The 25887-nt window shown below is 45.2% G+C and overlaps 5 protein-coding genes across 10 annotated transcripts; 1 reads left to right on the forward strand and 4 right to left on the reverse strand.

Annotated features, from left to right (window-relative positions):
- Positions 1–8: 8 nt before the first annotated feature.
- Positions 9–1271, reverse strand: LOC131884609 (transcription initiation factor TFIID subunit 8-like). The gene has a single exon (XM_059232444.1). It carries the CDS (start codon positions 1108–1110, stop codon positions 91–93), a length of 1020 nt encoding a protein of 339 aa, XP_059088427.1. The 5' UTR covers positions 1111–1271; the 3' UTR covers positions 9–90.
- A 1134-nt stretch (positions 1272–2405) lies between these two features.
- On the reverse strand, positions 2406–8995 carry LOC131884613 (uncharacterized). Its single transcript, XM_059232448.1, is given in 7 exon segments — positions 2406–4404; positions 4475–4828; positions 5224–5541; positions 5621–6182; positions 6267–7243; positions 7756–8215; positions 8429–8995. Coding segments are annotated over 7 exon segments (4584 nt in total). The 5' UTR covers positions 8647–8995; the 3' UTR covers positions 2406–2709.
- A 1770-nt stretch (positions 8996–10765) lies between these two features.
- Positions 10766–15103, reverse strand: LOC131884607 (uncharacterized). 4 transcript variants are annotated; one of them, XM_059232441.1, is made up of 7 exons: positions 12391–13349; positions 12180–12313; positions 11914–12107; positions 11567–11843; positions 11214–11345; positions 10964–11092; positions 10766–10888 (listed from the first exon to the last, which is right to left on the reverse strand). In XM_059232441.1, the coding sequence occupies exons 2-7, from the start codon at positions 12296–12298 to the stop codon at positions 10810–10812; spliced, it is 930 nt and encodes a 309-aa protein (XP_059088424.1). In that variant the 5' UTR covers positions 12299–12313; positions 12391–13349; the 3' UTR covers positions 10766–10809. The 4 variants fall into 4 exon arrangements, 2 of the variants coding, with proteins under 2 accessions (XP_059088424.1, XP_059088423.1); XM_059232440.1 differs by having other exon boundaries at positions 12180–12326; XR_009373738.1 differs by lacking the exons at positions 10766–10888; positions 10964–11092; positions 11214–11345; positions 11567–11843; positions 11914–12107 and adding exons at positions 13645–13776; positions 13838–14084; positions 14145–14338; positions 14406–14552; positions 14645–15103 and having other exon boundaries at positions 12391–13565.
- Positions 15104–15125: 22 nt separating this feature from the next.
- On the reverse strand, positions 15126–20640 carry LOC131884602 (uncharacterized). Of its 3 annotated transcripts, none has more exons than XM_059232435.1 (6): positions 20384–20640; positions 17402–18695; positions 17076–17330; positions 16374–16536; positions 15896–16296; positions 15126–15763 (listed from the first exon to the last, which is right to left on the reverse strand). In XM_059232435.1, exons 2-6 carry the CDS (start codon positions 18581–18583, stop codon positions 15452–15454), a joined length of 2313 nt encoding a protein of 770 aa, XP_059088418.1. In that variant the 5' UTR covers positions 18584–18695; positions 20384–20640; the 3' UTR covers positions 15126–15451. The 3 variants fall into 3 exon arrangements, with proteins under 3 accessions (XP_059088418.1, XP_059088419.1, XP_059088417.1); XM_059232436.1 differs by lacking the exon at positions 20384–20640 and adding an exon at positions 19088–19314; XM_059232434.1 differs by lacking the exon at positions 20384–20640 and adding an exon at positions 18984–19314.
- Positions 20641–20732: 92 nt separating this feature from the next.
- LOC131884611 (uncharacterized) lies at positions 20733–25755 on the forward strand. The gene is made up of 5 exons (XM_059232446.1): positions 20733–21340; positions 22480–22725; positions 22801–22940; positions 25424–25582; positions 25647–25755. Exons 2-5 carry the CDS (start codon positions 22656–22658, stop codon positions 25731–25733), a joined length of 456 nt encoding a protein of 151 aa, XP_059088429.1. The 5' UTR covers positions 20733–21340; positions 22480–22655; the 3' UTR covers positions 25734–25755.
- The last annotated feature ends 132 nt before the right edge of the window (positions 25756–25887 follow it).

Genomic DNA, 25887 nt, shown 5'->3' on the forward strand with positions numbered 1-25887 from the left:
GCCTAATCCTGGAAATTGGGAATGTCAATTATTTGCCATGGGATTACAACCGTGGATATTCAATCAGTTTATTGGTCCCTCAAAAATTCGTCACAGAGCTCGTTTCACGGGCGTGGCCGTGGTTCGAGGCATTCGGACGGGTTTTAGGAACGGGTTCTCAATCACCCCATCGTGTTCTCTACGGTTCCGTTTGACAGGTGATTCCTGGACGGGCACCACGGCGGCCGAAGGCGGCGGCTCAACTTTGACTTCTTCATCGGAATCCGAATCGATGGGGTCCGAACTTTTCATCTTCTCCGTCGTTGGCACGGGAGGAGGGGGATCATCGTCATCCGAATCATCCAAGGGATCGTCTTCCTTCTTCTTCTTGGGCTGAAATTCCCGCTCATCCTCCTCAAAGACCTGGTCCTTGAACAAGAGGGCGTTGATATAGGCGGGGAGCAAGGGCTGATCGGGCATGAGACGCTCAGGTGAGATGAGTGGAAAGAGATTGGTATCGTTGGTACTGAATAGAGAATGCGTTTGACCCGTTTTGGCGATGAAACGGGTGAGAGCCCGTTCCACATCCCGCTTTTGCGAGGCAGCCTTTTCCCGGACCCCAACGTAATCCGTCACGGGCTGTTTGTGAGTGGGCGTGCGCACAAAGGCGTGGGAGTCTGGCAGCTCGGGCAGAAAATCTCCGCCCGCTTGTCGGGCTTTCGAGCGGGACGAGGCGGGCCGATCGCCCGTGTGTAATATGGAGGTCTGTTTGATGGGCGGGGCGGGTTGAGGATTAGCTAAGGATTTGCGGCCTGGTCGGAAGGCATAGGCCGACAAGCCCTCCGTGGGTACGCCCATTTCTATGAGAGCCAATAAGACATCGGCGTGCAAGGGGTGGGCTCGACAAGCTAATTCCGTGTAGGCTCGACTGGAGCGACCCAATTCCCCCAGAAAGCTCTGGAACAACTCGCACAGCGTCTCCAGGGCTAAGGGCGTGGTCGAGTCGAAGCCCACCTCGGACAGGATATTGGCCACTCCCATCTTGAGACATTTGCGATAACTATCCTCCGTGACCGAGGGATCGGGTAAACTGTTACTGGAATTGGAAATTCCGGACGCGGACAGGATCATGGTGGAGTAGACGCGACCCCCCCCAGGAACAGGTGGGATGGACCACGCAGCAAGATAGGTGGAGGATGGGATGCAGATGGGCGGGATACCTAACCGTCAGCACTCTCAGCACTGTCAGCACTCTCACTGTCTTTTTGGCTGGATGTTGTTGCTCTTGGCCAGAAACGGAATGTTTTCGTTTGTGATTTTCAGGGTGACGGAAATCAAGAACCACAAACTGGGCCGACAAGACGCTAGTTGGGGAATGCGCAACATCCTTTAGAGTCTTCGTAGCCCAATGCTTGACTGTGATATGAAGCATCAGAATAAACCATACTCAAATATTAGAGTTGACTAATAACCAGGGCTGGACAAATAATGTCAATATAATTGGCAAAAACTTCCATTCAAATGCAACAAAAAGGGCAAAAAATGCAGAGATTTCTGGTAGAATATTTTTAAAGCGTTAGTAGTAAAATAATGAGATAACCAAAAGAATAGGGTAAGCGAAAATTCAACGGCATGCCCCCCCAAAAAATAATGCACAAACTTTTTCTATAAGCACTCGGCCCTACTGAATGAAGCCTTATTTCTTACTTAAAGCGCCAAAAAGGAGCCAAAGCCCATGCATGGACTTAAAGGATGCTTTGTGGATCAACTGGTGCGCTTACAAGGCAAGCATAACATAGGAACAGAAGCAATACTTTCTATCACGAGATACTTTGGCTATATTCTGAAAGAAGACCTTTGGAGCAGTTTGTTTTTGTAAGCCGAGGAGACGTAATTAAGAATGGTGTGTTGTCTAAAAAGCAAGATAATGAAGACCTTTCGGAAAAAAGTAATTTGAAACAAAAAAATAAAAACGTTATGAAATGGTAGATGAGCCTTTGTTTTGCATTTTCATCATTTTTAATTTTTTCTAATTTTCGATTTAGTTTTTCAGCCAAAATGGTAAATGTAAAAAACACAAAATAATGCAAAAAGATTGGATAAAGTGGAAAATAATCCTAAGGGATTTTTGGAATAGCCCTGCTAATAATCAAAATTGGGAGAAGAAGCGTTAGGATCAAATAGGCGAGAGACAAGATCGTCTAGATCAGTTTGATTCATCGCCAATAGCTATCTTTTTTTTTGTTAACATCGATCGACCCTTTTATTGAATCAAATGAGCTCGACATTGATTTAAATCATCTTTTGTGGTCGATTGAAGACCAATGCAGCCAACCAACTATGAAGAGGAAATGGCACGAAGTCTACCCCGAAATCCCCTGAGTATTTTCTTTTCTTAATGATGCCCAATCAAAGAGTAAAAGAGATGGCGACATACTCGATTTATTTGACCCACCACATTGATGAAACGTGAGAGACAAGTTTTCAGATTATTTAAGAGATCAAAAGTGGCTGGTTGGAGAACAATGGCATACTAATTGTTTTTGACAAATCTTCGATCATTTGGTAGAACGGTCAAAGGGACTCCTCTTCCTACATCTCCGATAAAAGGTTTTTACCCACATCGCAGATGCACCATCTTCCCACTTTCAATAGTACTAATCATTACCTACTGTCCAATCGTGGCCTTCGCATCAAGCCCGACCACGGGTCAACTAGCTCGAGTGGCCCTTAAAATAGAACGTCAAACGGATTCAGATCATCCAGGAGGAACTCTGCATCCAGATACATGTCCATGAATCCGTTTCCATTCGGACGCGGAGGCACGGGCGGCGGATGTGGTGGGTGGGGGGGTGGAGGAGGAGGATTGTGGGCTCGGACTCGAGCCGGTGGTTGAGGAACAGGGCCTGGAGGAGGAGCTGGAGCTCCAGCTGGAACAACAGGACCGGGTTCCATCTGACCTTCTGGCCGTCCATGACGATTGTCACGTGGAGGTGGAGGAGGCCGAGGTGGGCCAGCGGGATGACCAACTATCACGGGCACACGCCTCAAATCAGCTGGTTGGGGTCTGAGGTCCACGGGCTGTTCGCCGGGTTGCTCCCCTCCCCTGCCCATGGGCATCATTCGCACTCCTCTTTCTCCCATGGCAGGTCGCTGAGGATCTCCGCCCACGGCAGCCGCCATTTGACCAAAATAGTTGTTGAACATGAGGGGCGGTTCGTCAAAACGGTCATTCCTCACCCGAGGCCGACCTTGAGGATCCAACACCGGGCCTGCCATCAGCGTAGGATTGGCCCCGGGATTGGGGTTGATCTGTCCTGGCTGGGGCTGGGGCTGGGGCTGGGGTTGAGGTTGATTGTGTTGGGGTGCATTAACGTGCCTGGGCGGAGCCATGGCCATCCGCCTCATGGGCTGCATGGCATTGTGAAAATGAGCTGGAGGAGGGCCCATCCCACCTGGACCCCCTCGACCCATATAAGGGTTGTGGGGATGTGGCTGGGGTGGGGGTGGTTGGGGCACAAGCGCGTGATGGTGTCTGTAACCTTCTAGCGCCTCTCGTTCTCTACCCAACAGCTCTTGCTCTCTCATTCGGTGCTGGTTACGAAGCTCCAAGATCTCGCCCATTTGGTTGATCAAGTTGTTGTATTGCAGATGGGGAGCACCTTGTCGCCGTTGGGGCATTGGATTGACGTGCATTGGGTAGGGCATGGCGCCAGGCGGGCCTCGTCCGGGTCCAGGTCCTCCACCTGCCCCTCGACCCATGCGATTGAGCGCCTCGATCTGATTCTCAATCATGCGTTGTTGTGCCACGATGTGCTGACGAATCCGACCTCCACGGCCGCCCACCACGACTTCCAACGGGTGGGGCGGAGGCGCTGCCGCTTCGTTCTCTAGGGCCGCCTCTTCGCGGATGTTCTTCGTGGGATCGTGCTTGAGTTTGATGGATGGCTCCTTTTCATCCATGTTCTTTTTGGCTTCCAAAGCGCCTTTGGCCACATCTCGCTCATGAAGCTTGTTGTTATCAGACCACAACGGGCATTGCTTTCCGTTGCTCACGCCACCTTGGCCGTAGAAATGGGTGTAGTCTGTGACAGGTTTTCGGCACAAATAACACATCTTGGCACCGCAGGTGCAAGTCATCTTGTTGCACCCATCCACTTTCAGATACGGTTTTCCGCATTTCCAACATTTCCGCACTAGGGCCTCGGTCATCTTATTCTCTATGTAGGTTCGTTTTCGGACTTCGGCATCCTTTTCGACCTCTTCACATCGCAAGGGGATATGTGAGATCTCTTTGCACAATCGGCAGGACTCTTTCCCGCACTCTGGATTCTGACATTGGAACACCTTGTTCTCTTCCGGAGAGAACTCCATGATAGTGGCAAACTCGCAGAACGGACAACGCTCTAAGCCCTCGATATCGGCCTGCAAGTGCCATTGGGAAACCGTTATTGCTCAGTAACTAGACGAGTTGTCATTTCTCCTCGCAACTTACCTTTTCAATTTCGGCTAGCGATATCTTCTTTAGCCATTTCGAGAACATATTTGCCTTGAGGGCCTTCTGCAGAGTGGACAACTCGAAGATCTCGTCACATTGCCCAAGGCAGGTGAGGCTGGTTTTGGCTTCGCCCACGGCAACTTGAGAAGCTCGCTGAACGCATTCAATGCAAAAGAGATGACCACCCCTGCAGGGCAGCATATCTTGGGGTAAGCATTCGTCGTTGTAACAACAGGAACATTCAATCAAAGATCCGGATTTCTTTCCCTCTTCGATGAGAAGTTGGCGTTCTTCCTCCAAGTTTTGTTTGCGAGCTTCGATCTTTCCTTCAATCCGGGAGAATTGAACTTCCTGTAATGTAAAACCGAAAACATGCTATGAAATGAATGTATTCGAACTATTACCCGCAGGATTTTAAGCCGATCCCCTATAAAAGTAACGAATCACAATGAACATTCTTTTAACCCCATTAATAAATTCCTTGTTATGGGGCTACATGTTAAGTACCCTACCCTCTAGAAAAATGAAGAATACAGCGGGGTAAAAAAATAATCACTTATACCATACCAATCATCGAACAAGTTGTCAAAAATAGAACTAACTTCGGGCACACCGAACAAGTTACGAGATGTCATCGAGTAATGTTTTTTTTTATGAAATCAAGGAACATGTAAGTATAGTTTCTTAACTAAATTTACTGCCCTACTATGTATTTAGTTGCGATCATCTACATCAAAGGCACTCACCTTCAAAAAGTTGAGATCGATCCCTTGTGGCATGGAGCACTCGTGATCCATTCTCTTGGTCTTTCTTTTCGATCCATTGTACTTCTTCAGTGTCTTGAACGCAGGGTAGTAGAGCTTGTTATTCTGTATGAATATCTTCATTATCACATTGACACCCACGTAGCAAAACTCCCGTTTGAGCTGGGCCACAGCTTGCTTCTCATAGAGTTCAGAGGTTTTGCGGGTTTTGTCCGAGAAAAATGCCACAGGGTCCTCGTACATGTTGAGAATGTCTTCCACATCCACCTCGCGTGAGTATTTCTGGAGCAAATCGGCTTCCTATGGAGCGGATAAGCGAACAATTAACTTTCTTTCTTCCTCTACCAACGACACTACGTATAGGTAGTTGTTCTCTTACCTCTTGACGCTTCTCGTAGGCTTCACGAGAGGGAAAGTCGCTCCCTTTGTTCTCGAGGGACTCATTGACCCATCGGTTGAATGCCTCGTCGTCATTTTCGAATTCTAGAACCTTTTGATGGAGGAATTCCGGATCCGCTTGCGGAAACAAGATCTCCACCGTCGAGAATCGGCTTTTATTCTTATCTTCCTGATTTTCCTCATTAGAAGGTCCGGCCAGGGCTTCTTCCTCGACCACTTCTTCGGGTAGATCAATGATAGGCTCACCAGGATGAGCGGGTAATAAGACCTCGTCCAAATGGTTTGGAGGTGCTTGCCAGTCCAAGAGATCCATTTTCAGTCCTTCTTTGGGCTCGTCCAATGGCGGAGGCAATTAATTGGGATATGTACCCCCGTCAATGGGGAAGAGGACCTCGTCTCCGTTGACCAGTGAAGGGTCGGTATTTAAAGGAGGACCGGCGGCATTGGAACCCACGGAAAACCCTAACTCTGGAGGACGTTGTGCCTTAGGAACCCAATAATCCGGGGGTTTGGATTCTCTGGCCAGCAGTTCCATGATAAATCTAAAGAAAAACAATGGTGAAAATTGGCCCCGTTTCGACTCTATATGAACCACGGTATTCGTGGAAAGCGAACTGATTATTAACCTTTCAATAGCTGCAGGTTTGCCTGCCAGCTCGTCGGCTTGCTCCACAAGATACTCGACGGGCGTACCCGGAAACATATTGGTAAAGCTGCCCAGCAACTCGCGTTTTTCACTTTGGTCTGCATCGGACAGATCTACCACCACAACCGGACTTGGAGGCAAGTCTCGAAGATCCACCACTGGCGGAGAATCGTTCCCATTTTTTGACTCTGTGCTTGGGCCTGACATGGCAGCCCCTGACCGAGCACTCGAGTTACTGAGATTGCCCTTATCAGGATTGTTGTCCACAATGACCTGGAGGTCCTTCCGCAAGGCCTTGAACTCGATCTTGCCCCTCGGCCGGGAGCTTGCAAAGGCATCGGAGGTGGACGTTCCTGATGGACTTGAGGAAGAAGGGGCGCCTCGTTTGCGGTGGTCGTAAAAGTTGTAAGGCCCATGAAGGTGTTTCTCTGACAATTGAATCTTACTCCGCTCATGTTGACGACGCAAGAGCCCTCCACCATCTTTACTAGACTTCTTGCTCCACCTACGTTTGACCCCTCTATCGCCCACAGGCTTACAGGGTTTCCCGGGATCGTCTTCGTCGCGAGTTTTTGCTGTCGTCGTCGTCGTCTCAACATTGGTATGGGCAATCTTGCTTTTGAAGTCAAGATCTTCGTCTGACAAGTTGGGATCCAAGCTAATGAGGCGTTTTCGGCCCGAGTGGCTCTTTCGCAGGACACCTCGCGAAGCTTTTGTTTCACATGAACCACTTGGACCCGGGGGCGGATCTGAGCTCGGTTTGCTCAGCTTCGAGTTCTTGGCCTTCAGACCGTTGCCCGATTTATTTTTGACGAGGTTAATCTCACTGTCACTGTCCGTTCCACTGGAGCTGGCGGAAAGTTCCATTGGTTGCGACGAACTGGACCTAAATTTGGAGGATTTCGACGAGCTCTCCGATTTTTGCTCCACTTCCTCAAGAAATTCGTTGAGAACCACCTTCAAGAAAGACAGACAACACACACTTGAGAATGCTACGGATACTCATTAGTTATGAATTCAATGGACCTAGGTTATAGCCTTATATCGCTACGGGAAGGCCTCCAATTGCAACCTTCGCTCTTCGACCCATCAATCAAGCAGAGGATGAGTAAAGGCTTAAGCTACAGCCATGCTGCCCAAACTAGCAAATGGTTCGTGAGGATTAGTAAGTTCTGCAAACTCTTGGCTGTGGACGCAGAACTTTTTACTTCGGGTTTAAAAGCTGGCCAGATCAATGTTCTTGAGATTTAGCATGCGCAATGGACCGCCATAATCTTTCGCTGTGACTTAATTAGCGCTCTGCCGTTATTGCGTTAGCCTAACAACGCATACTAATTCTTTGGGAAAATACGGATCAAATGATATCCTTCCATACTGATCGAGCGGCCCTCTATGAGATGAGACAACAGTGCGGCGAACAGACGAACTAGCTAATTGGCCAAGCGATGAGCCATCGCGTCTCATCTTACCTGAACGCGTGCCGGATTATCCATGTGAGCCTCCAGGTAATGATGAATCTCCTCAAAGCTCTTGCCTGGCATGAATTTTAAGATCAGCAAGGCATCCGCTTTCAAGGCCTCGTACTTCGGGCATTGTTGCAGGGTGCCATGGGGCGAGCCAGACTCTAGTGATTCTGAGGCCTCCGAACAACCCGAGGACCCCTCACCCGGATTGTCGGTGGGTAAATCGACCTTAAACGACACCTCATGGCTGCTGGAGCTGGAATGACTGGCCTCGGATTCATCCGGAGCGTTCTCCGGCGGTTCCTCGGGCGATGGATCAGACTCGGCCAAGGTCGGAGCGGCTGGCTGAATGGCCAAGTCAGGTTGGCCTTCCAACAACGGCGCATTGAGATTGGCCGCATTGTTGTTGGGGTCATTGTTATTGGCCAAGTCTTGATCGGCTTCGGACAAATCCACCAAAACCCCACTGGAAAAGACCATCACGACAAGAATTCAATGCTCGACTCATCTCATTGGGATAGATTTGACATGGCACATTGTGCTTCAAATTCAAACGGCTGACAAATCCCAGCTGCCCGGGTTGACACCCTTGACACCCATGTCTCCCCCTCCCTCCCTCCCTCCTACTCACTCGCCTTGATTAGCGTCACATGGGCGTTTCCAAAACCACAACACTTACTTGATATTAGCCACTTCTACGACCGGATGGGCCTCCTCTTCTTCATCCTCATCCTCGGGCTCGGGCGCCTCTTCATCGGCCTCAGACTCGTCTAATAACGGCGGATTAGCGCCCGCCAAGGCGGGCCAAGGGGCGGGATCCACCCAATCGGCTTTTAAAATCCCTTCCGAGGTCGATCCGGACGTCGATCCTGTGCCAGGCGGCGGGGATAAATTCATCCTGGCCCCGCCAGCGAGCACGCTCACCAGCACGCTCTCAGCGGCAATCAAGGCAAGGTCGACACTTAAGAACGGGCTACGCTATCAAGGATAACGGTTAACCGTAGGCGGTTCCCGAACCCGACGTCGGGCGTGTCTGAGTCTCGACCCACAAATCGAGTCATCGAGACGAACACCACCCACAAATGGCAGTCAACCCAGAAGAAGAACGAGGCACGGGGAACGGAACGGTGTGTTTGCTCTCTGTCCAGATCAGGGTCCAGATCAGGGTCCAGATCAGGGTCCAGATCGTCCAGATCGAGTCAGAAGGCAAGAACGAACCAACCAACGAACCTACGAAAGAGGGCTTATTTACTTTTTTATGATCTCGTCTTTTGGTAGTCCAGGATGGCGCCGACGCCAACGCCGATGATCAGGACGGAAATCTCGAACTTAGCAGACACCATCCATGGAGGCGGGACAATGTGGGCTGGGTTATTCCTTATGACGTGGGCTGAGACTTGATTCATATTAGTACATTAGGATCTAATGTTAAAGGCCAGGATTGAAATGTCAGGCGCCACCGTGTGGGGGGCAATAGAAGCGGTAATGTGCCGAACATGAGAAAGGCCCCGAAAGAGAAGGGGGTGATTTTAGTCACCCTAAAAGCAGCTGATGGTGTAGAATAGATGAGGGGCTAATGGGATAATAGATTGATGGCGTTGGCCGGCGGGCTGGATTCCCTGGTGCCTGGCTGGGATTGACCCAGGGCCGCTGGCCAGGATGCACCCCAAGTCTGCCACGCCGTGGTGGATGCGCAAAACCACCCAAAACGCGCACAGGGTTTTGACGTGGTCTCAAAATTGAGTTTTGAAGGCTAAGGTGAGGGTTGGATCAGGTCGTTATATGACTTTTTTTTTTTACCGAGCTGAGGCTATGATGGTTCAAGTTGGGCTAAAGCTTAATGTTTTGATACTCATGCCGATGTGGTTGGAAGTACTTAAGTGGAAGGAAAGAAGGCATTGGCCTGGGTAGACTCGAGAGGTTGAATTGCGAGGCTGCCATCTATGAACAAGTTTTGCGAAATTCCACTAGGGCAAAAAAATAATTTATACGACGACACGATTGGAGGCCAACAGATCAGGTCGCATCCTCCTTGAATTTGTGTTCGTAGGTTTGATTGAAAAAATTCCCTTATTTCGTCATTTTTAATAGGAATGCTTTATCTCAATGTTTTTGTTTGGCAAAACCAGTTATAAAAATACTGTCATGGCCTAAAGAGACAGTCATGGCCCACTACTTTTATTATTGCTCCTTTTGTTCAACAAGCTTTTTATAGGTTGGTCACCGGAAGTATATTCATTGAACTAAAACACCCCCAAAATGTATGTATGCATTGTAGCTCTTAGTTGAAAAAATGTTTTTCGAGATTTTTCTCGAAAACAACGCTAGGGGGCCATTTCAACAGAAGCCTTCTTCCCTTTGTGGTTCTTTTCCCTTCCCTTTTGGTGTGAAAAGCACTGTGCGCTCCAGTCTAGTGGGGTTTGGGGTTTCCTTGTTTAAGGGCCAAGTGTTCGTCGTCCCTGGCTCTTGGTTACCTCTAGCCCCAGCTCTCCATCCAAGGAAGCACGGATATCGACTATCGACGTCTGTCGACGGCACTTGTCTGTCGTTTCATCTCCACCTTACTGGGGAACATGGACTGGTCTCGCATCAAACCCCAACCCTTGCCTTTTATTATCAAGAGAGCTCTGGGAGGGGAGTTATTGTTGCCCTAAAAGTTGGCAAAAGGCGAAAGGTGTGGTTGTCAGGTCCAGGATCAGAGAGTTCTTTGATTAACTCACTGACCCGCCCGATTAGCGGGGGTCGAGAGAGTCGTTACTCGTTGCAGAACGAAGTAATCAGATATTCACGAACGAGCAACAACCATTCCTCTCTCGCGTTCTCTCTGGCAATCAAGGGTCTGAAATTGGTTGAAGGCAGGTAAATGCCCAAACTCGAGACTGAAATTGACTGTCAGTTAATGATCATGGACCGAGAAACCATGGAGAGGTAGGAAACTCATTATGGATGGAAATTGCACGCATATTCCAGCAAGGATTATTTTCCATGAATGATCATCAACAGCCGGAGGATAGCGTTTATTGCACGGCGGAAATTATTTTTATTTTGGAATCAACGAATTTATAACAAATATGGATGGAGTCGAGGAAAAGGATTCTTCAAAGGATGGTGGTAAAATGCCTTGGCGTCACTACCCGTTCTGCAAGTTGGACATTAGTAGGGTAATCATTTACTCGAGGAGAGGGGTGTTCACCAACCAACAGAAATGAAATACCTGTAGTCGGGAAAATGTTTGGGCAATATTACCGATCCGCCGGCCATAAATCCTACCCAATAGGAAAACGTCCCGTATGAAAGTATGGTATGGTTGCACAGGCTCATGAGCGCCAGGTCAAAACCAATGCTGAAACGAGATGGTTGGAAGTCAGATGACAATGCCAATCTGAGGAAACGACCATTGCGGGCTCAAAAGTCTCCGATGATGCCAATCTGATAGACGCAAGGAATTTTGAATTTCGATTTACCTGTGGCTTTCGTGGGGCGAACCCTGCCCACCAAAGTAAAGATCACCTGCCTTGGTCCGTGGACGTAGATGCGTTTTTCCCCATTGGAGATCGTCACTGATGTAAATGAAAATGACATTCTTGAAGTGCTCCCTAGACGAGACAAAACGAATTTTTCTGTATCGCTGGTATATGCAGTTTCAGAAAGATGTGCCGAAGGTTTCATGATTATTACGGACGTAAGACTCCAGCTTGTGTCAACGAATCATCACGTCATTGTCTCTTCAATGATGAGATGACATACTTGAAAGGGTTTTGCCCGTTATTAGGAATTCAAATATCTACGGATCAAGCTTCCTTACGGATGATATTACCTGTACATTTCCATGGCGTGTAAGTAATAGCTAGGCTTTAAGGTCTTGAATCCGGTGACACTTTCAAAATCCTGATGGTCGGTCCTACGAGAATGAATGCCGACGAAAATTGGAGCATCTTTTTTCTTCTTCTTCTTGCTCTTGCTCTTTTTCGATTTCTTCTTTGCCTTTTTGCCCTCGTGTTCATTTAAAATCTTGTTAAGCTCTTCCTGGGCTGAATCGATGTAGTGTTGCTTGAGCCGAAAGGCTCGGACCAAAGCTTCCTCAACTCCAGGACCTGGACCAGACAAAGAACAAATTTTATGACATTGCGTAAGATTTCAGGCTGATTTTCTCTCAAACCGTACCTTCATTTATGAATCGTGACTCTTCTCTGCTGGCACTGTAGTTTTCAGGATATAAGATGAAGGCCCTCCCATAATGGTAGGTTGAATTTGCGAACTCCACTATAGAAAGTGTCTTCGTGATCACCTCCCAAGGGTATGCAGATTTCTCGATATCAATGGCATCCATGTTTCGAAATGTTTGGTCATGTACAATTCTAACAAATGCAAAGCAAAGTTCCACGAAAATGGTAGCAATGCTGCTTGATGATCACTTAATAACTACTTACTCTCCTGGATTCAAATCAGGGTTGTTCATGATTTCTGGTGGCAATTTCCATCGCCCTTGGTCATCCCTCTCCAACTCAATATGATATCCGAGTTTGTCCAAAATGGCTTGTTTGATCATTTCCAGGCGTTTCTCCTTAATCATGAGTCTAGATTATATTATGTAACTCACTCATGCCTAATTTGATTGCAATCAATTACTAGATTCTGTACCTAAATTTCGGATAGACATCGTCAAAATCGCACAGGACATCCTCCGCCACTTCCATGTCGAGATTCTCGAAATACGGGCTCAAATGGTCAAACCCTTTTCTCGTTAGATAAGGTTGATATCCGAATTGAAGTTTGAGCGAGAGCAGAAGCAAATACGCAAACATTTGATTCCCCAACCGCCCTTGGGTGTCACGGATCACTACACTTGGGGCATGGGGATCGAAGGGCACGCATGTCCGGTCACATGTGGACTGCTGATCTGTTAACTGGGATTCTTGTTTCCTACATTCAGAATGGGACTGACTTTCGTTGCTAGCTAGCGTTAAAGGTAACAAAACTAAAAGTTTCACGCCCTTCATTTGTTCCGAGTGTTTTGATTCTGACGGGAAATAGTGCTGAGCAACCAGGGGCACACTGTCTCTATACACAGGTGAACACGCTCAACGACGGCTTGTTGAATCAATCAATGGATTCCTACAGGAGATACTCCTAATTGTCTTGTCATAAAGGCGCCTCAAAATAAACAAATGCATTTTTTTCCTTGCATTATTTGCTTCCTTGTGTTTATTTGCACTTATTTGAATTTCCACCAAGTTTAGCTTATACAGTTGAGTTCTTCATCGAAGTAACACCAATGGTAATTTCATTGAAACAAACCTCTTTTTAAACATAAATAATAAATTTCTGTGATAGCCAAGGCATATAACTGCCTTAGATACGAAATATAACATGCTATAATCTTTTAGTAAAATAGAGTGCTTTTAGCGAAAGAAGGTGTACCCATTTTCAAGGCATTTCTATATATTTGTTTGCTGTCCTTTTTGTTTGTGATTCTCATGAAAAGTAAAATGAGCTAAAACTATCTGCAATGCTTGCATTCTTGTTCGCATTTTGGTCAATTTTGATAGCATTTTTGAGTAGCCCTCCTTATCACAGACAATGAGTGCATGAGTACCCTAAAAGGGTTTCAGAAATACGGGAACAGTCTTGGAAGAGGATGTTCCAAAGGGTGTTTTTGGTAATACTCTGGCACGATCATGTTGGTACGGAATTGTGGAAAGTGATTGGGGGTGATGACTGATCCATTTCCGAGGAACCCAACCCAATAAGAAAAAGTTCCATGAGAGATGATGGTGTGATTGCACAGGCTCATGAGAGCCAAATCGAACCCAACACTAAGGACGAGATATGAAACATATTGTTAGTGACAACCAAGTTAGTTAATAAACCCTTGGCTTGCAAGACCAGCAGTACCTGTCCAAATCATCTGGCACTCCATCCTCTCCAAAGAATAAATCCCGTTTGCGATTTCGGGGTAGAAGATTATCCTTACCCCAGTTATAGTCATCACTAACATAAAAGAAAATGATGCGTTTGAACCTTTCCCTGAAACATGAAGAATAAGTCATTAAAAGAACTAAAAGTACGTAATGACTCGTCAATTTACCTAAACATATCCATGGCTAAAAGAAAATAGCTGGGCTTCAAAGTACGGTAACCTCTTTCAGCTTCATAACTGATGTGATCAGTTCTTCGAGAATGAATTCCAACGAATGTGAATGACCTCATTTGCTTACTCGGCTTCATCGATTTTTGTCTTTGATTGATGACCTTGGCCATGAACTCAGTTGCAGCCTTGATGAATTTGCTCCGGACTGTAAAAGCTTGTTCAACTCCTTGGACAACATTTGAGCCTACAAACAAAACTTGAATCATTATTCGCTCTTGAGATACATCCACAAAATATTCCCTACCTCGATTTAAAAGGCCGAAATCTTTTTGGGAGGTGCGCATATTTTCAGGATGAAAGATGAAGGCCCTACCAACCTGGAATTCCGGATCGGCCAAGACTTGAACAGAAGTGTTGGTGGACAAGATCTCCCACGGAAATGAGGAGGGTGGAAGATTAACGTCGCCTAAAGATTCGAAATCTTCAGAGTGAATTATCCTACAAGTTAAGGAGCATGGAAATCAAACAGAAATCGCACAGATTTTCTGTTAAACCAACGTCCCACCTTTCGTATTGGACAGATGGATCATCTACGACTTCCGGGGGTAATATCCACCGTCCATTGTCATCGCGTTCCATTTGAACTTTGTAGCCCAGTCTTTTGGAAATGGTCTCCCTAATGATTTGCATGCGGTGCTCTCTAATTGAATTCCTACAAAAAAAAAAGTTTTACCTCTAAGTTGCGTGGTACTCCTTGAACTGGAAACTGTTGAAGTTTGAAATTTCTTCGCGAATGCTACTTACCAAAAAGTGCTGTAAATCTCTTCAAAATCGCACAACCCGTCTTCGGCTATAGCCACATCCAGACCCTCAAAATAAGGATCCAGATATTCAAAAGTTCTCCTCATGATGAAGGATTGGTAACCAAATTGGACCCTGAGTGCGTATAAGAGCCAATAGGCAAACATCTGATTACCCAATCTGCCCCTGGAGTCATGAATGATCACGGATCTTTCTTGTTCACGGAACGGTCGACACGATTTGGGAGGTGGGCAAGAATCATGATCTTCGATATTTGAGCTCAAACCTAACGATATGACCAATGTTAGAGTCAGCGCTTTGAAAACAAACCTTTTCATGATTCTTTCGCGTCCGGGAGTTGCGCATTGTTTTGGTCTAGTGATTCCTTAGGAGAGAATACCGATCATGCCCTGACTTGTACTGTTTGTAAGTTGCTGAGTAATCACTAATCACGAAGAAATAAGCACCACTAAAAGGTGGCAAATTCGATATCAAGTGACTTTTATTCAATTCAGAGTGAATCAGGTCATTGCATCTACAGTTGCAGAGTGTCTGTCAATAAATAAAGTTCTTCTTTGTGAGGCAAACAAGTAAAAATAACTTGTGAGACCTCGTCGTTCAATTTACATCAATGGACGAAATAAAAGTTAGAAAATACAGGACTTTGTTTCTGACAAAAATAATTGATTCAAGGGATCCAATCCAAATTTACACCGCGCTGTTACGCACATAGGATGGTAATCGAGAATAAAGGTTTTCAGGGTTGTTAGTTTTACTTTGACACGTCAAATTTGTTAGTTGAGGGACCCTTTAATCGGATCCGATTCTGGTGGTCTTGATGGGTGACTCGTCGGGACTTTGCGAGTCGGACGACAGGCCATTGCCACCCCCGGTCAAATTGGCTCCTGCTATATCGGCCTCCAATTTTTCGATGATCTTACATCGACAACAAAGGATACAGGGTGCTGCAATCAGAAGCACTGGGGAGGCCACCAACAACAAGAGGCCAAAACCCGCAAAGATCCCAATGACCTGAGCCCGATGCCAAAGGACCGACATCCTTGAATGGCCAAGGAGCCCTTTGCAAGCCCCTGAATCATAATGGCGAAGTAGGAAGTCGTCCTGAAAAGAACGGATAGCATTTATAGGCGATGGAAAGTCAGCCTTTCATCTCAATCGAGAAAATCGTTCGGGACAATCAACCCAAGTTCGAGTCGGAAATGATCTACATAGGAGCTATTAATGTTCACTTACATCTAGAGAGGTCTGACAAAACCAACAAAAGACGTGCTTGCATCGTTTGCACATCATCTGTGCACATCCCGCATCTCTCTCGATTGGAACTCGACACATCGGACAAGGTTTGATATCGCCATTAAAGCGATCAAAAATCATGGTATCCAGATCTCCATTGCTCGCTCGGGCACCGCCGGGTCTTAGACTTCGCTTGTACAAGTCCTCGCCATATTGCTTGCAGGTCATGCCTGAATGCCAATTCCCCGAACACTTGGAACAGAACTCTTTGGAACAGCTCGGACATTCCACTGGGACTGCCGAGGACAGATCACCTTCAGACGGGTGATTCAAGCACACGTGACAAATGGTATTGCAATTGGCGGCAGGGCACCAGGTTCGATTCGAATCCAGAGCCACTTCTACAAATGAAAAGGAGGACAACGTGACTTGATTGATGGCGGAACTAAAATGAAATGCTGATGCCACTGAAAGTTACCGGTATTAAGCCTGAATTTCTTGTATTTCTCCACCATATCTAGACCAATGATAGCTTCCATTTCATCGAGCAAGATGACACCTTGCTTCTCGCACTCAGAGTCCGGACAAGATATGTCGTAGGCGCCTTCCATGATTTCGAAGCAGATATATTGATTGAGACACTGGAAGAAATGGAGAAATTTAGATACATTTTAAAAGAATCGTATGTTTTCATTTGTGTCCTTGGCTTTGGCGGGATTCTCTTGATTTTCTAGCATTTTCGAAATATTTTGAAGTTCAGCTAAAATGTCATTATTCAAGATGACAACTTAAGCACTTCCTCATTTTTACTAAAAGTAAGACATATCTTCGTGGGTCAGAGACAGATACGCAGACATGGCAACAATTTCCAAAATTGAGTGTTCAACGCTCACGTTTTACCCATGGAAAATGATACAAAGAAAACTGTAAGTTGCCAAGCTCGGTCATGAAGTCCGCAGAATGAAGGTCAGGAATGCAGAAGAGCTGGGAATAAGTGGGCCGCGCAAATGTTTTTTTTTTCGCTTTGGACCTTTGCTTGAGGCACAGAACGATGCGATGCATAATGAGGAATGATCTCATAACTCAGGGATTCATCTTTACCAGACATTGAGGCTTGTTTGGACTCCACATAACGTATCTTTGCTAGACTTAAAATACTCGACAAGAAGCGTATTTGTACCTCTTTGCAGAAGCTGCAGCCACAATTCTGCAACTTGGCGGTCTCTTTCATAGGAATATCCAAGAGACAAATCTTGCAGGCCACCTCCGGTTCGTCATTAATCGTCGTGACCAGAGAAGGCCGCCTTATTGACGGCATCAACGAGCTTTGACTGGCGTATCTCGAGGTTAAGCGGGACACAGACAACATCGACGAAGCACATCGGGAACACATCACCGATGAAGTGGATCGAAGGCGGTTCATCGGTTGGATCCCCTACGGGAAACAAATTCGAAACAATCATACATCTGGCCCTACATCCTAAATGAAGATCATGAGGGGCTTACCGGGAAAGGAGCAGGGTTTCCACTGTCGCCGAACACATCACTCGCCACACTAAAGCTATGTTGGCCAAAACCAGCCCCTCGAGGAGTTCGCATACCCGTGGTCGAACTCGAAGGGTGCATCTGATTGGGAGGACCACGATCTCCTTGACACGACACCGAATAAGGAGCCCGCTTGGAGGTTCCACGGGACCGGCCCGTTAACTTGCGAAAAAGACTCATGGAAGATCGGCGTGAACTGGCATGGGTGCCGGCCTGGCTCATGACACTGCTGGATGATGGGCGGGTGCTCATGCCACCGGAGATGGCCATGACCGTCTCACATTTCCGCATGGGGAGGGGGGTCAACGCATCACCGTCTCTCCCTTGACCCTGACCATAACCATTGATGAGACTCTTCGTGGAGAAGTTCCTATGAACGTCTCCGTTTCCGCGGCAAGCACGGTTTTTCTCGGAGCGGGCCGATTTTCGATGGGACGAGGAGGAGCGATCTTCCTGACGCTGGTTGTTGGTGTTGGATCTTGACGAGGGGAACACCAGACTCCTCAAACTGGGCATACTGGACATATCGGACATGGAAGTACGGGTCAACCATAAAGCCACCTGTTGCTTGGCACTCAGTGGTTGAGAATTTTTCACAAGCCCCGCCATGTAGGAATTTCGGCTGGAAGTGTCCCCGCCATTGGTGCCATTGGCTGGAAAACTGTGCTCGGAAAGCGCACCAATGTCACTGGCATTGCTCTCGGAAATATGGAATGTGGCTAAGGGCGGAGTAGGGGCCTCCATAGGGATTTGAGATCGTTGCTCTTGGCTTGCGGTCACCTGTGGACTACACATGACGGTCGTGGAGGTCGTGATGGTGGACGTGGTTCGCGCCAAAGTGGCCGTGGCTTCTTCGGGAACGGCTTCCAACACTCGCTCGACCTCAGTAAAGTCCAATCGATAATCTTGTCGATTGGCATTAGCCAGAAGGATGTCTTCTGGAGATAAATTAGCCACGAGGAGTGCTTCAGGATCCGTCTCGGGTGACGCACTCTCACCGACTGATTTAACAGCCTTCAAACTCACGGTCATGGTTGGCATAACCTCGGTGTGAGCCTTCTCCGGCGCCGAGAGCTCCATGTCCGGAACGACGTCAGTCAGGACTCGATCCGGAGGCTTTGACGCCTCGTCTGCGCAACTCATGTCGTTGAGGAAAATTGCGATGATTCAATTGAAACTTGAATCTTGATACTTCTTCGTTTATGGCGTGTCTTGATCAGTAATGAAGCAAGTGGATTCAAAGGTCAGCTCCCCACTGTAAAAAGAAACAGTACAAATGTTTTTTCTTTAGATCAGCACTTCTTGAGTAAACAATCTTTGTTGTAGCGTGTTCAAAATCCAAATTTGCGAGGCTAAGAATGCTAGAACACGCCAAGAAACAATCGATCTCCTTGTACTTGGACGAGTTCAAACTGCCCATTTGGAGCTCAATTGAACTAAAATGTGCGAGCCCAGGTAAGAAGAGAGTACGTTATTGTGGAGGGTCGTGGGTGAGCTGAGGAATGGGTTTCTTAAACAAATCTGAGGATCCTTGAACACGTACAAAGAATCCGGTTATTCCCTGATGGCCACGAATGCAAAGAGAGTAGTATGACTTCACATCGTATGCACAATTGGCTAAGATCGGTATTGGATGCTGGATGAGACCTTGGAAACGAGTTGTTTGTTATGATAAATGTCTGGTAGCCTTGAGTGTGGACCGTGTCGAAGAGGAACCTTGATAAAGGTCGGAAAACAGGGTATCTCGATTGCACCAGTCATTCAAGCACTTCTACTTCACATCTTGCTAACTGTTCCTGAACAATGAACGACGACGACCACATCTTCAAGAATCAGGTGCGATCAGCTGTTCTTTTCTACTTCGGCAGCGTCTTTTCGGAAACTGACCACTGCATAGGAACATCGAATTCGAAGAAAGGTGAATCAGATTAAAAAGTCATTCTCATTCGGTTAAAGATGAACAGTTCATGTCACCGAGAATCATTGTTGTTGAACATCGTTTGATTAATGATCAGGAACGAAAAGGACGACAGTTGATTTGAGTCATAAAAAAAAAACAGTGGAGACAGCCATTGCAAATTGGGTCTCAAATTGAATGTGAGATCACGAACTCACGGCCTTTTTTTACACTGATACCGAGCTTCTTTCTAACATACATGAATCAAGCATGCCAAGGGAAGCTAGTAAGAGGCTCACAGCGTCCACGAAAAGTGCAAATTTCGACCGTAAATTTCAAACGTTGATCGTGACCAGGGACGTTTCTAATGAGTGATGGCTGATGGACCAACTTGTTTGTTTGATTTTCTAAGTGCTAAATCGTCCGTTGTTGAGGCCTTGAGCGTCATTTTAGCGCTATGTGCGAAAGCTTATTATAGAGACAAATGTGTGTTCCTTTCAACCAAAATCATGGTAAACTCAAATCATGATGAAAAATAATCACTTCTTCCTTGGCCAAATTTGAGCAGGCTCATATTTTGTTTGACCAAATTAAAGCCAACATCCCCGTTCTTTGGTCGGTCTTTTGAACGCATGACTTGTTTTCAGGACGGGCGTCTGCCAAAGAAACGTTTCCACTCACGTGTTCCATTCCCCATTGTGTATGTTAGAATTTCGGAATGGGAGGGCCGTTGGTAAGAGACCTGCTGAACCCTTGGACTGGACAATTCATGCAATGAAACAACAAGCGCGTTTTTAGAATGCTTCCAGGCCACACCAAAGAATTGTTGATTATTCCATCGTTCTAAGGTACGAGTATTAGTTTAGAGGTCATGGAGCGCCATAATGCAAGTATAGCATGGAATAGGGAGACTGTTAAAGATTTTCGCCCAATCATACGATATGAGGGTTACGAGTATATGTTTAGCAGAACGACTTGGGTACTGGAGAAGTGTTCTGCTTTGGGGTAGTTCATTTGAATGTTTGCTAAAATGAATGAAGGCTTACCAACAATCCAAAAGCCGCCGATATATAGATCCTTGTTCCATCAGATACAACAATAGAAGTTTCAACCGTTAGATTTCAGGGACTTGTTTCCCGTAGGCTGATCCACACACTTCTCCTTCAAGCTTCAATGCTTTCGATTTGTACCTTCCAATCCAGATCCCTCGACACAATCTTCTCTTTCTCAAACTTTCTTATGCAGCGAAAAACCGACACCAAGACTTCAAGAAGCCTCCGCCAAACTGACGAAAGCTCTTTCAAGAGGTATTGAAACCAGATCCTGGAGAGGACAGATCTGAAACGAACTGCTCCAATGCAAAGGGGAATTCAAGGGCCAATCCTCTGTTTCTCTCTCTCCCTCTCTTTCTCGACAAAGGCTGTTCTGGCTGGACGGGAGATACCTTATCGCTCCATGTTGCTCTCTTTGTCAAGGTCGAATTAGAGTGAAAAACGGAACAGAACTTTCTCGAGACTCAAAAGGCCGGTGTGCTACAAGACCGGGGGCTCCTGTGGGAAAATATCCGAGTGTAGCTGTGGACCGAAGAGAGCGAGATGAAGACAGAGAGAGCGAGAGAGCTTTCTCTTAATATGACCTACTAGTACATAGTAGAAAATTGAACGTATGCACGTATACAGTATACACATATCCTTGTGGAAGACGTCGGACAACTGTGGGGAGACCTCGATGTTTGCGAGATCCAGACGTTATAATGTTCATACGGGGATTGTTTACGTATGTGGACGTGACGTGTATTCCAGCTCGTATTGAGAGGGGGTCCATTGCTAAAGATTGCGTTTTATGGCAAATCTGTCGGGGCCAGGCGTGGCAAAATAAAATGATTACCAAATGAAACAAGACTTCATTCCCCCTACCTCTTTCCCTTGCCAAGGAATGGCACTTGTTCGTTTTGCTGATGACTTCGGGGCAGCCTTCTGATGAATGTGCATCAAGTTCCCACGGTAACTCACACTGGAATAGTCAATGTGACTAATTTGATTTAATCAATTCAAGATTGGCTTTTTCCATTGAATTACCTCGATTTACAATAGTGTACTTCCATCGTACAGTAGGGGTATCGAGTTCACGGATTTCTCTGAAAACTGGTTTGATCCAGATCAGGAGAGAACTGTCCTCGATGAAAGGAAACTATGACAAAGAACCTCGTAACAAGGTTCAGGGCTCTCTAATTTTGTGAATGTTCGCCTCTTGTTTATGTAACATGAATGTACGCAGAGGTGGGTCAAATATTGGGTCTCGTAATTGCTTTCAGTAGTCCATTTTACCTCATAACAAAAAAAACCCCTGACTATCCTAGTGAACGAGGTAAGATAGCAATGGAATTGGAAACGGCTTTTCTTTTCCATTCATCCAAGCGAGCCATTGGCCCTCTCGGGCAGAAAAAATGCCTCTAGAGGCCAGTTTTTTAAAGCTCGCACCTTGGAGTTAGGGGCTTGGACGTTAACCGGTTTGAAACTACACTGGCCAAAGAGGTGAGCAAATGCTCATTTTGCGTAAGGTCCACGCCTTAATTCAGAGGTTCAAGCGGTTCGAGCGTTTAAAAAAACTCGCCTCAGGTACAATAAAATGTGTACGAGGAAAATATGAGCGTGAGTAGAAGAAAGTGCAATATGATACATTTTTTGAGGAGGAGAATAATACTTTTAAAGTGACCAGGAAAATGTGTTCTTTCGGATTGAATTATATTCCATCACTGAAAAGCCTGTTACATTTACAAAAGAAAGGTATAAATGAATACTGCAAAGCTCAGCTATTAAGGATCGTTGTAGGCGACGACGTAATTTTTGGCTGTGATCCCAAAAGAATTGCCAAAAATGGCCATGGAATTAGTTAGCACTCAAATTGAACTCAATGTGTAACATAAGAGGTTGAGTGATAATGATTTTTAGTTACGTTTGCCGGGCAATCTTGGAGTGCTTCAAAGTTTGATATTCTACGTTAAGATTTACAGTAGAATATGCACTTTGTTTCCAGTTTAAAAACGAATTCGACACCACAAATAACTAAAACATTCTCTACAAAAAAATTGCTCTTACAACTAATCTAGATCAGCTTCGCAACCTAAAGTCAATATTTTCAGGCAGGTATAAATGCAAACAGAGAGACGATTGTTGTTACCTGTATTCAGCCATCTGTTGTTGGCACTTGGTACAGCCACCTGAAGACCCGAGAGCAAAACCAGACACAACCCCTCCTTAAGAAATAACAACGGCTTCAGAAATAAGTTCAATACAAACCAAATCTGGAACGGTTGCCATGTGTGTCTCTTGGGACTTGCAGCAGTGGCTGAGCTTCGGAATCACACTGTCGATCGTTATCGAATTTGGTGAGATGGTTTTTGGAGACGAAACGGAGTAAGAGGATCCAAACTCATCATCCATGCATGGACTTTATGTTTCAGTAAGTGGTTTGGAATGTTATGTTTGCAATGATCAGGATGGCAACGCCGCCAAATGCCTGAAAACCATCAAGACTTGTGAATATGAAGAGGATCACTGCATGAGCACCATCAGATGGAGTACCGAACCTTATTGGAGTCAAGTAAGTTTTTTGGAAACATTCTGTTTGGTGAAAACTACTTTCTTTACCAGAAAAACTATTTGTGCGGTAGGGCTGGCCCAAACATTCATCCGGCAAATTGTGCAAATTTTGAAAACAGAAAAACCTAACACATGTTAGAAGTTTTTGCAAGCTTATTGCATCTGGAAAGTTTGAAAATTTTCAGCAATATTTGATATTTTCTGCAATTTATTATATAACTTTAGCCATTTCAGCACAAAAATTTTAATGCTTCTGCAATTCATTAAGATTTTCATGAATTCATGTCAATATTAAAGGAAGATCGCGAGACTGAAGTTCTTCAGATTTTTTTTCTAAAAAATCACTTTAACTTGAAAGCGCATAAAGTGCAAAATAGGTTGTAGGTATAATGACAACTGACTGCAGACTTACTTTATCCGTCCATCAATTTCTAAATAGTTCTTTATCTCTTTTTTTTTCATTGCATTTTTTGGGGACGATAAACTATGTTAATGGTTGGGAAGCAGATCTACATATTTGTGTAATGTGTTTCTCATTTACAAGTCAGGTGCATATTAATGTGTTTTCATGGGCAATGGGTAAATGGTCAAGAGATGGATGGTTAATTTGGAAATAATTGGCTTGCTGCTAATTTTAAACAACTTGAAAACAATGTGATCTTATCTCCACAAAGCAATAAAACTTAATCTTACTAACAAAACTGTTGTGCAATAGTTTTAATCTGGCACTATTAAAACAGGGTGGTCCAAAAGTCGTGCGAAAATAGCAACCTCGGAACTACAAATTGATTCATCTCTTGTGATGGACTTTTGACGATATCGTTTCAGTCATAACGCAATTGAATCTAGCAATTTTGCTCCTCTTTTATTCAAAGAAGTCACCAATTGCGACCACACAACGAATATGACGATCACAGAAACGTGCGCACACCATCCTAATATGGCAGCCGTCCAGTTAGTGCCACATGTGCTCAACCCTGCGCCTAACCTCGTTAAACTCGTTCAAATTTGCAACACATTTGGCTAATGCCTTGCTTTGTGGAACGCTGCAAAAATGCTATTGTCGAGCGAATTAAGATGGGGCTAAATGGGTGCCAAGGTGATTTGGGGCAAAACTTGATTCCATGATGTTCTAAAAACTCTGTAGTAATACGGGGGGTGTTGGGGAGCCCGGAGTCTTTTTGAAAGAGGTATTGGGCCCAATTTTGAGCCGCAACAATATCCAGCATCCACGGTATGATGGTCTTTTGCAAGATTTGGATGCATTTGCCGGTAGTGAGCCGAAAACCTAGAAGATGAAACACTGGCGGAGATATCTTATGTTAATTCAACAACACCAACAAACATGACCGTTGCCACGTGGTTTATCTTTTTGAAATATTTGACAAGACTGCTTCATGGTCTCCTCCCTGTCTGAGGGCCACTGGTATTGGATCTGAGACGGATCGGTCGTTCTGGATTTTGTATGCAGCATTCACAAAGACGTTTTTTGCCAATTTTCATTAAAAAACTCTATTTCATCTCTCTTAGCCATTGTATTTGATACAAGATTGCCAAGAAGCCTTACATATTATGAAAATCTCTGTAAGTAAAGAAATGTCAATCATACCCGGGCAAAGAGGCTGAGCAAAAAAGCAAGTTATATGAAAAGGCGCCAAGTTTTAAATATGGCTACTGCAACAACTTTTGCATCACTTTTGATTCACCCTGTATGTTACTGCCGAACTCATATTTCTTTTTATACAACAATATTACAAAATTCCGATTAACCCAATTGTTTAACTAAGAAGAGATTTAAAAAGTGACAATAATACAGTTTCTTTATTGAATTAATTTGGTCATCATCATTCAATGTGTCCACCACTGACCTTAATGATGGCCTCAATTCAGGGGAATTATAGAATGGTAAATTTTGGTTCAGAAATAAGAACATTCAGAGCAGTTTTCGATTAGATGGCCAACCAGGGTTTCCAAATTCATCCGAAAAAGTCAATTATTTGGATGTCAGTCATCTTATGTTCCATTAAATGAAACGCCAAATTTGTGAACGACATCAACTTACTCTCCCCGTGGCGCTGCATCTGCCAATCAAAGTGATTCATCCTGATTTGTGGCAGAAAACCAATTCATCATATTCCAACAATTAGAACTGTTAGATCTTTCAAATCAAGGATCATCACCATATGAATGAGTTGGAACAACACTTGTAATTTTAAATTGCAGAATGATGCTCTCCGTGAGTGAAAGTGAAATAAAATTTCTTTCCACACCGACAATTTAATCATTGAACAAGTTTTAAGCAATTGTTCATATGCAGCCCCTTCTTAGGGCACTAGACCTTTGCATGATGAATAGAGGTTAAATGTCTAGGAACGTGCACGTTGTAATGGGGCTTATTTTCATACTGTTATCTTTCCCTACGGAAACCGATATCAATGCTCTTATGTTATTTGAACATTTCGCAATCTTTTGTTTGATTTCTAGGGGGCTGAAAAACAGTATTATGTATCCAAAAGATGTGCAACAGAGGATGAATGCTTCCGAGAGATCAATGGGAACATGCCCTTGTGCCACTATATTTGGTACGAGGATTGGAAGTGCGCCGAATGTTGCCAAGGCGATCGATGCAACTATTATGTTACAGTAAGATCATCGCCATTTGTACTTTCCGTTTGATTATACATTTATTGAATGTCGTTTTTTACAGCTCGCCGGAAACGTCAACCTGCCGCATTCATCAATATTTCTAATAAGCCCGATGATCTCATATCTAACTTTCAAACTGATTTATTGAAGTAAATTCTTTAGGAAAACTGCATCCGTCATTCCTAGCAAGTTGACTTCATTCCTTCAATACGTTATATGTAAATATTCGTTCATCCATGACGCATCCATGATAAGCGATTGCCTCCATCTCGCTCTCATTCCTGCCAAGGTGACATTATTGA

The sequence above is a fragment of the Tigriopus californicus genome, chromosome 8 (assembly GCF_007210705.1).
Source record: "Tigriopus californicus strain San Diego chromosome 8, Tcal_SD_v2.1, whole genome shotgun sequence".
In the NCBI taxonomy this organism is placed as follows: Eukaryota; Metazoa; Arthropoda; class Copepoda; order Harpacticoida; family Harpacticidae; genus Tigriopus; species Tigriopus californicus.

Bases quoted from the DNA above. Each gene is read 5' to 3' on its own strand.
- LOC131884607 (XM_059232440.1), bottom strand. From the start codon at position 12,749: ATGAAGGGCGTGAAACTTTTAGTTTTGTTACCTTTAACGCTAGCTAGC. The intron at 11,844-11,913 runs GTACGGTTTGAG...TGTCTGGTCCAG, and splicing joins GTCACGATTCATAAATGAAG to GTCCTGGAGTTGAGGAAGCT. The intron at 10,889-10,963 runs GTATTTCATTTC...TCCAACTTGCAG, and splicing joins AAACATTTTCCCGACTACAG to AACGGGTAGTGACGCCAAGG.
- LOC131884609 (XM_059232444.1), bottom strand. From the start codon at position 1,110: ATGATCCTGTCCGCGTCCGGAATTTCCAATTCCAGTAACAGTTTACCC.
- LOC131884602 (XM_059232435.1), bottom strand. From the start codon at position 18,583: ATGAGTTGCGCAGACGAGGCGTCAAAGCCTCCGGATCGAGTCCTGACT. The intron at 16,297-16,373 runs GTAACTTTCAGT...TTTCATTTGTAG, and splicing joins GAAATTCAGGCTTAATACCG to AAGTGGCTCTGGATTCGAAT. The intron at 15,764-15,895 runs GTAAGTGAACAT...CGTTCTTTTCAG, and splicing joins TTTGTCAGACCTCTCTAGAT to GACGACTTCCTACTTCGCCA.
- LOC131884611 (XM_059232446.1), top strand. From the start codon at position 22,656: ATGTGTGTCTCTTGGGACTTGCAGCAGTGGCTGAGCTTCGGAATCACA. The intron at 22,726-22,800 runs GTGAGATGGTTT...TTTATGTTTCAG, and splicing joins GTCGATCGTTATCGAATTTG to TAAGTGGTTTGGAATGTTAT. The intron at 25,583-25,646 runs GTAAGATCATCG...CGTTTTTTACAG, and splicing joins GATGCAACTATTATGTTACA to CTCGCCGGAAACGTCAACCT.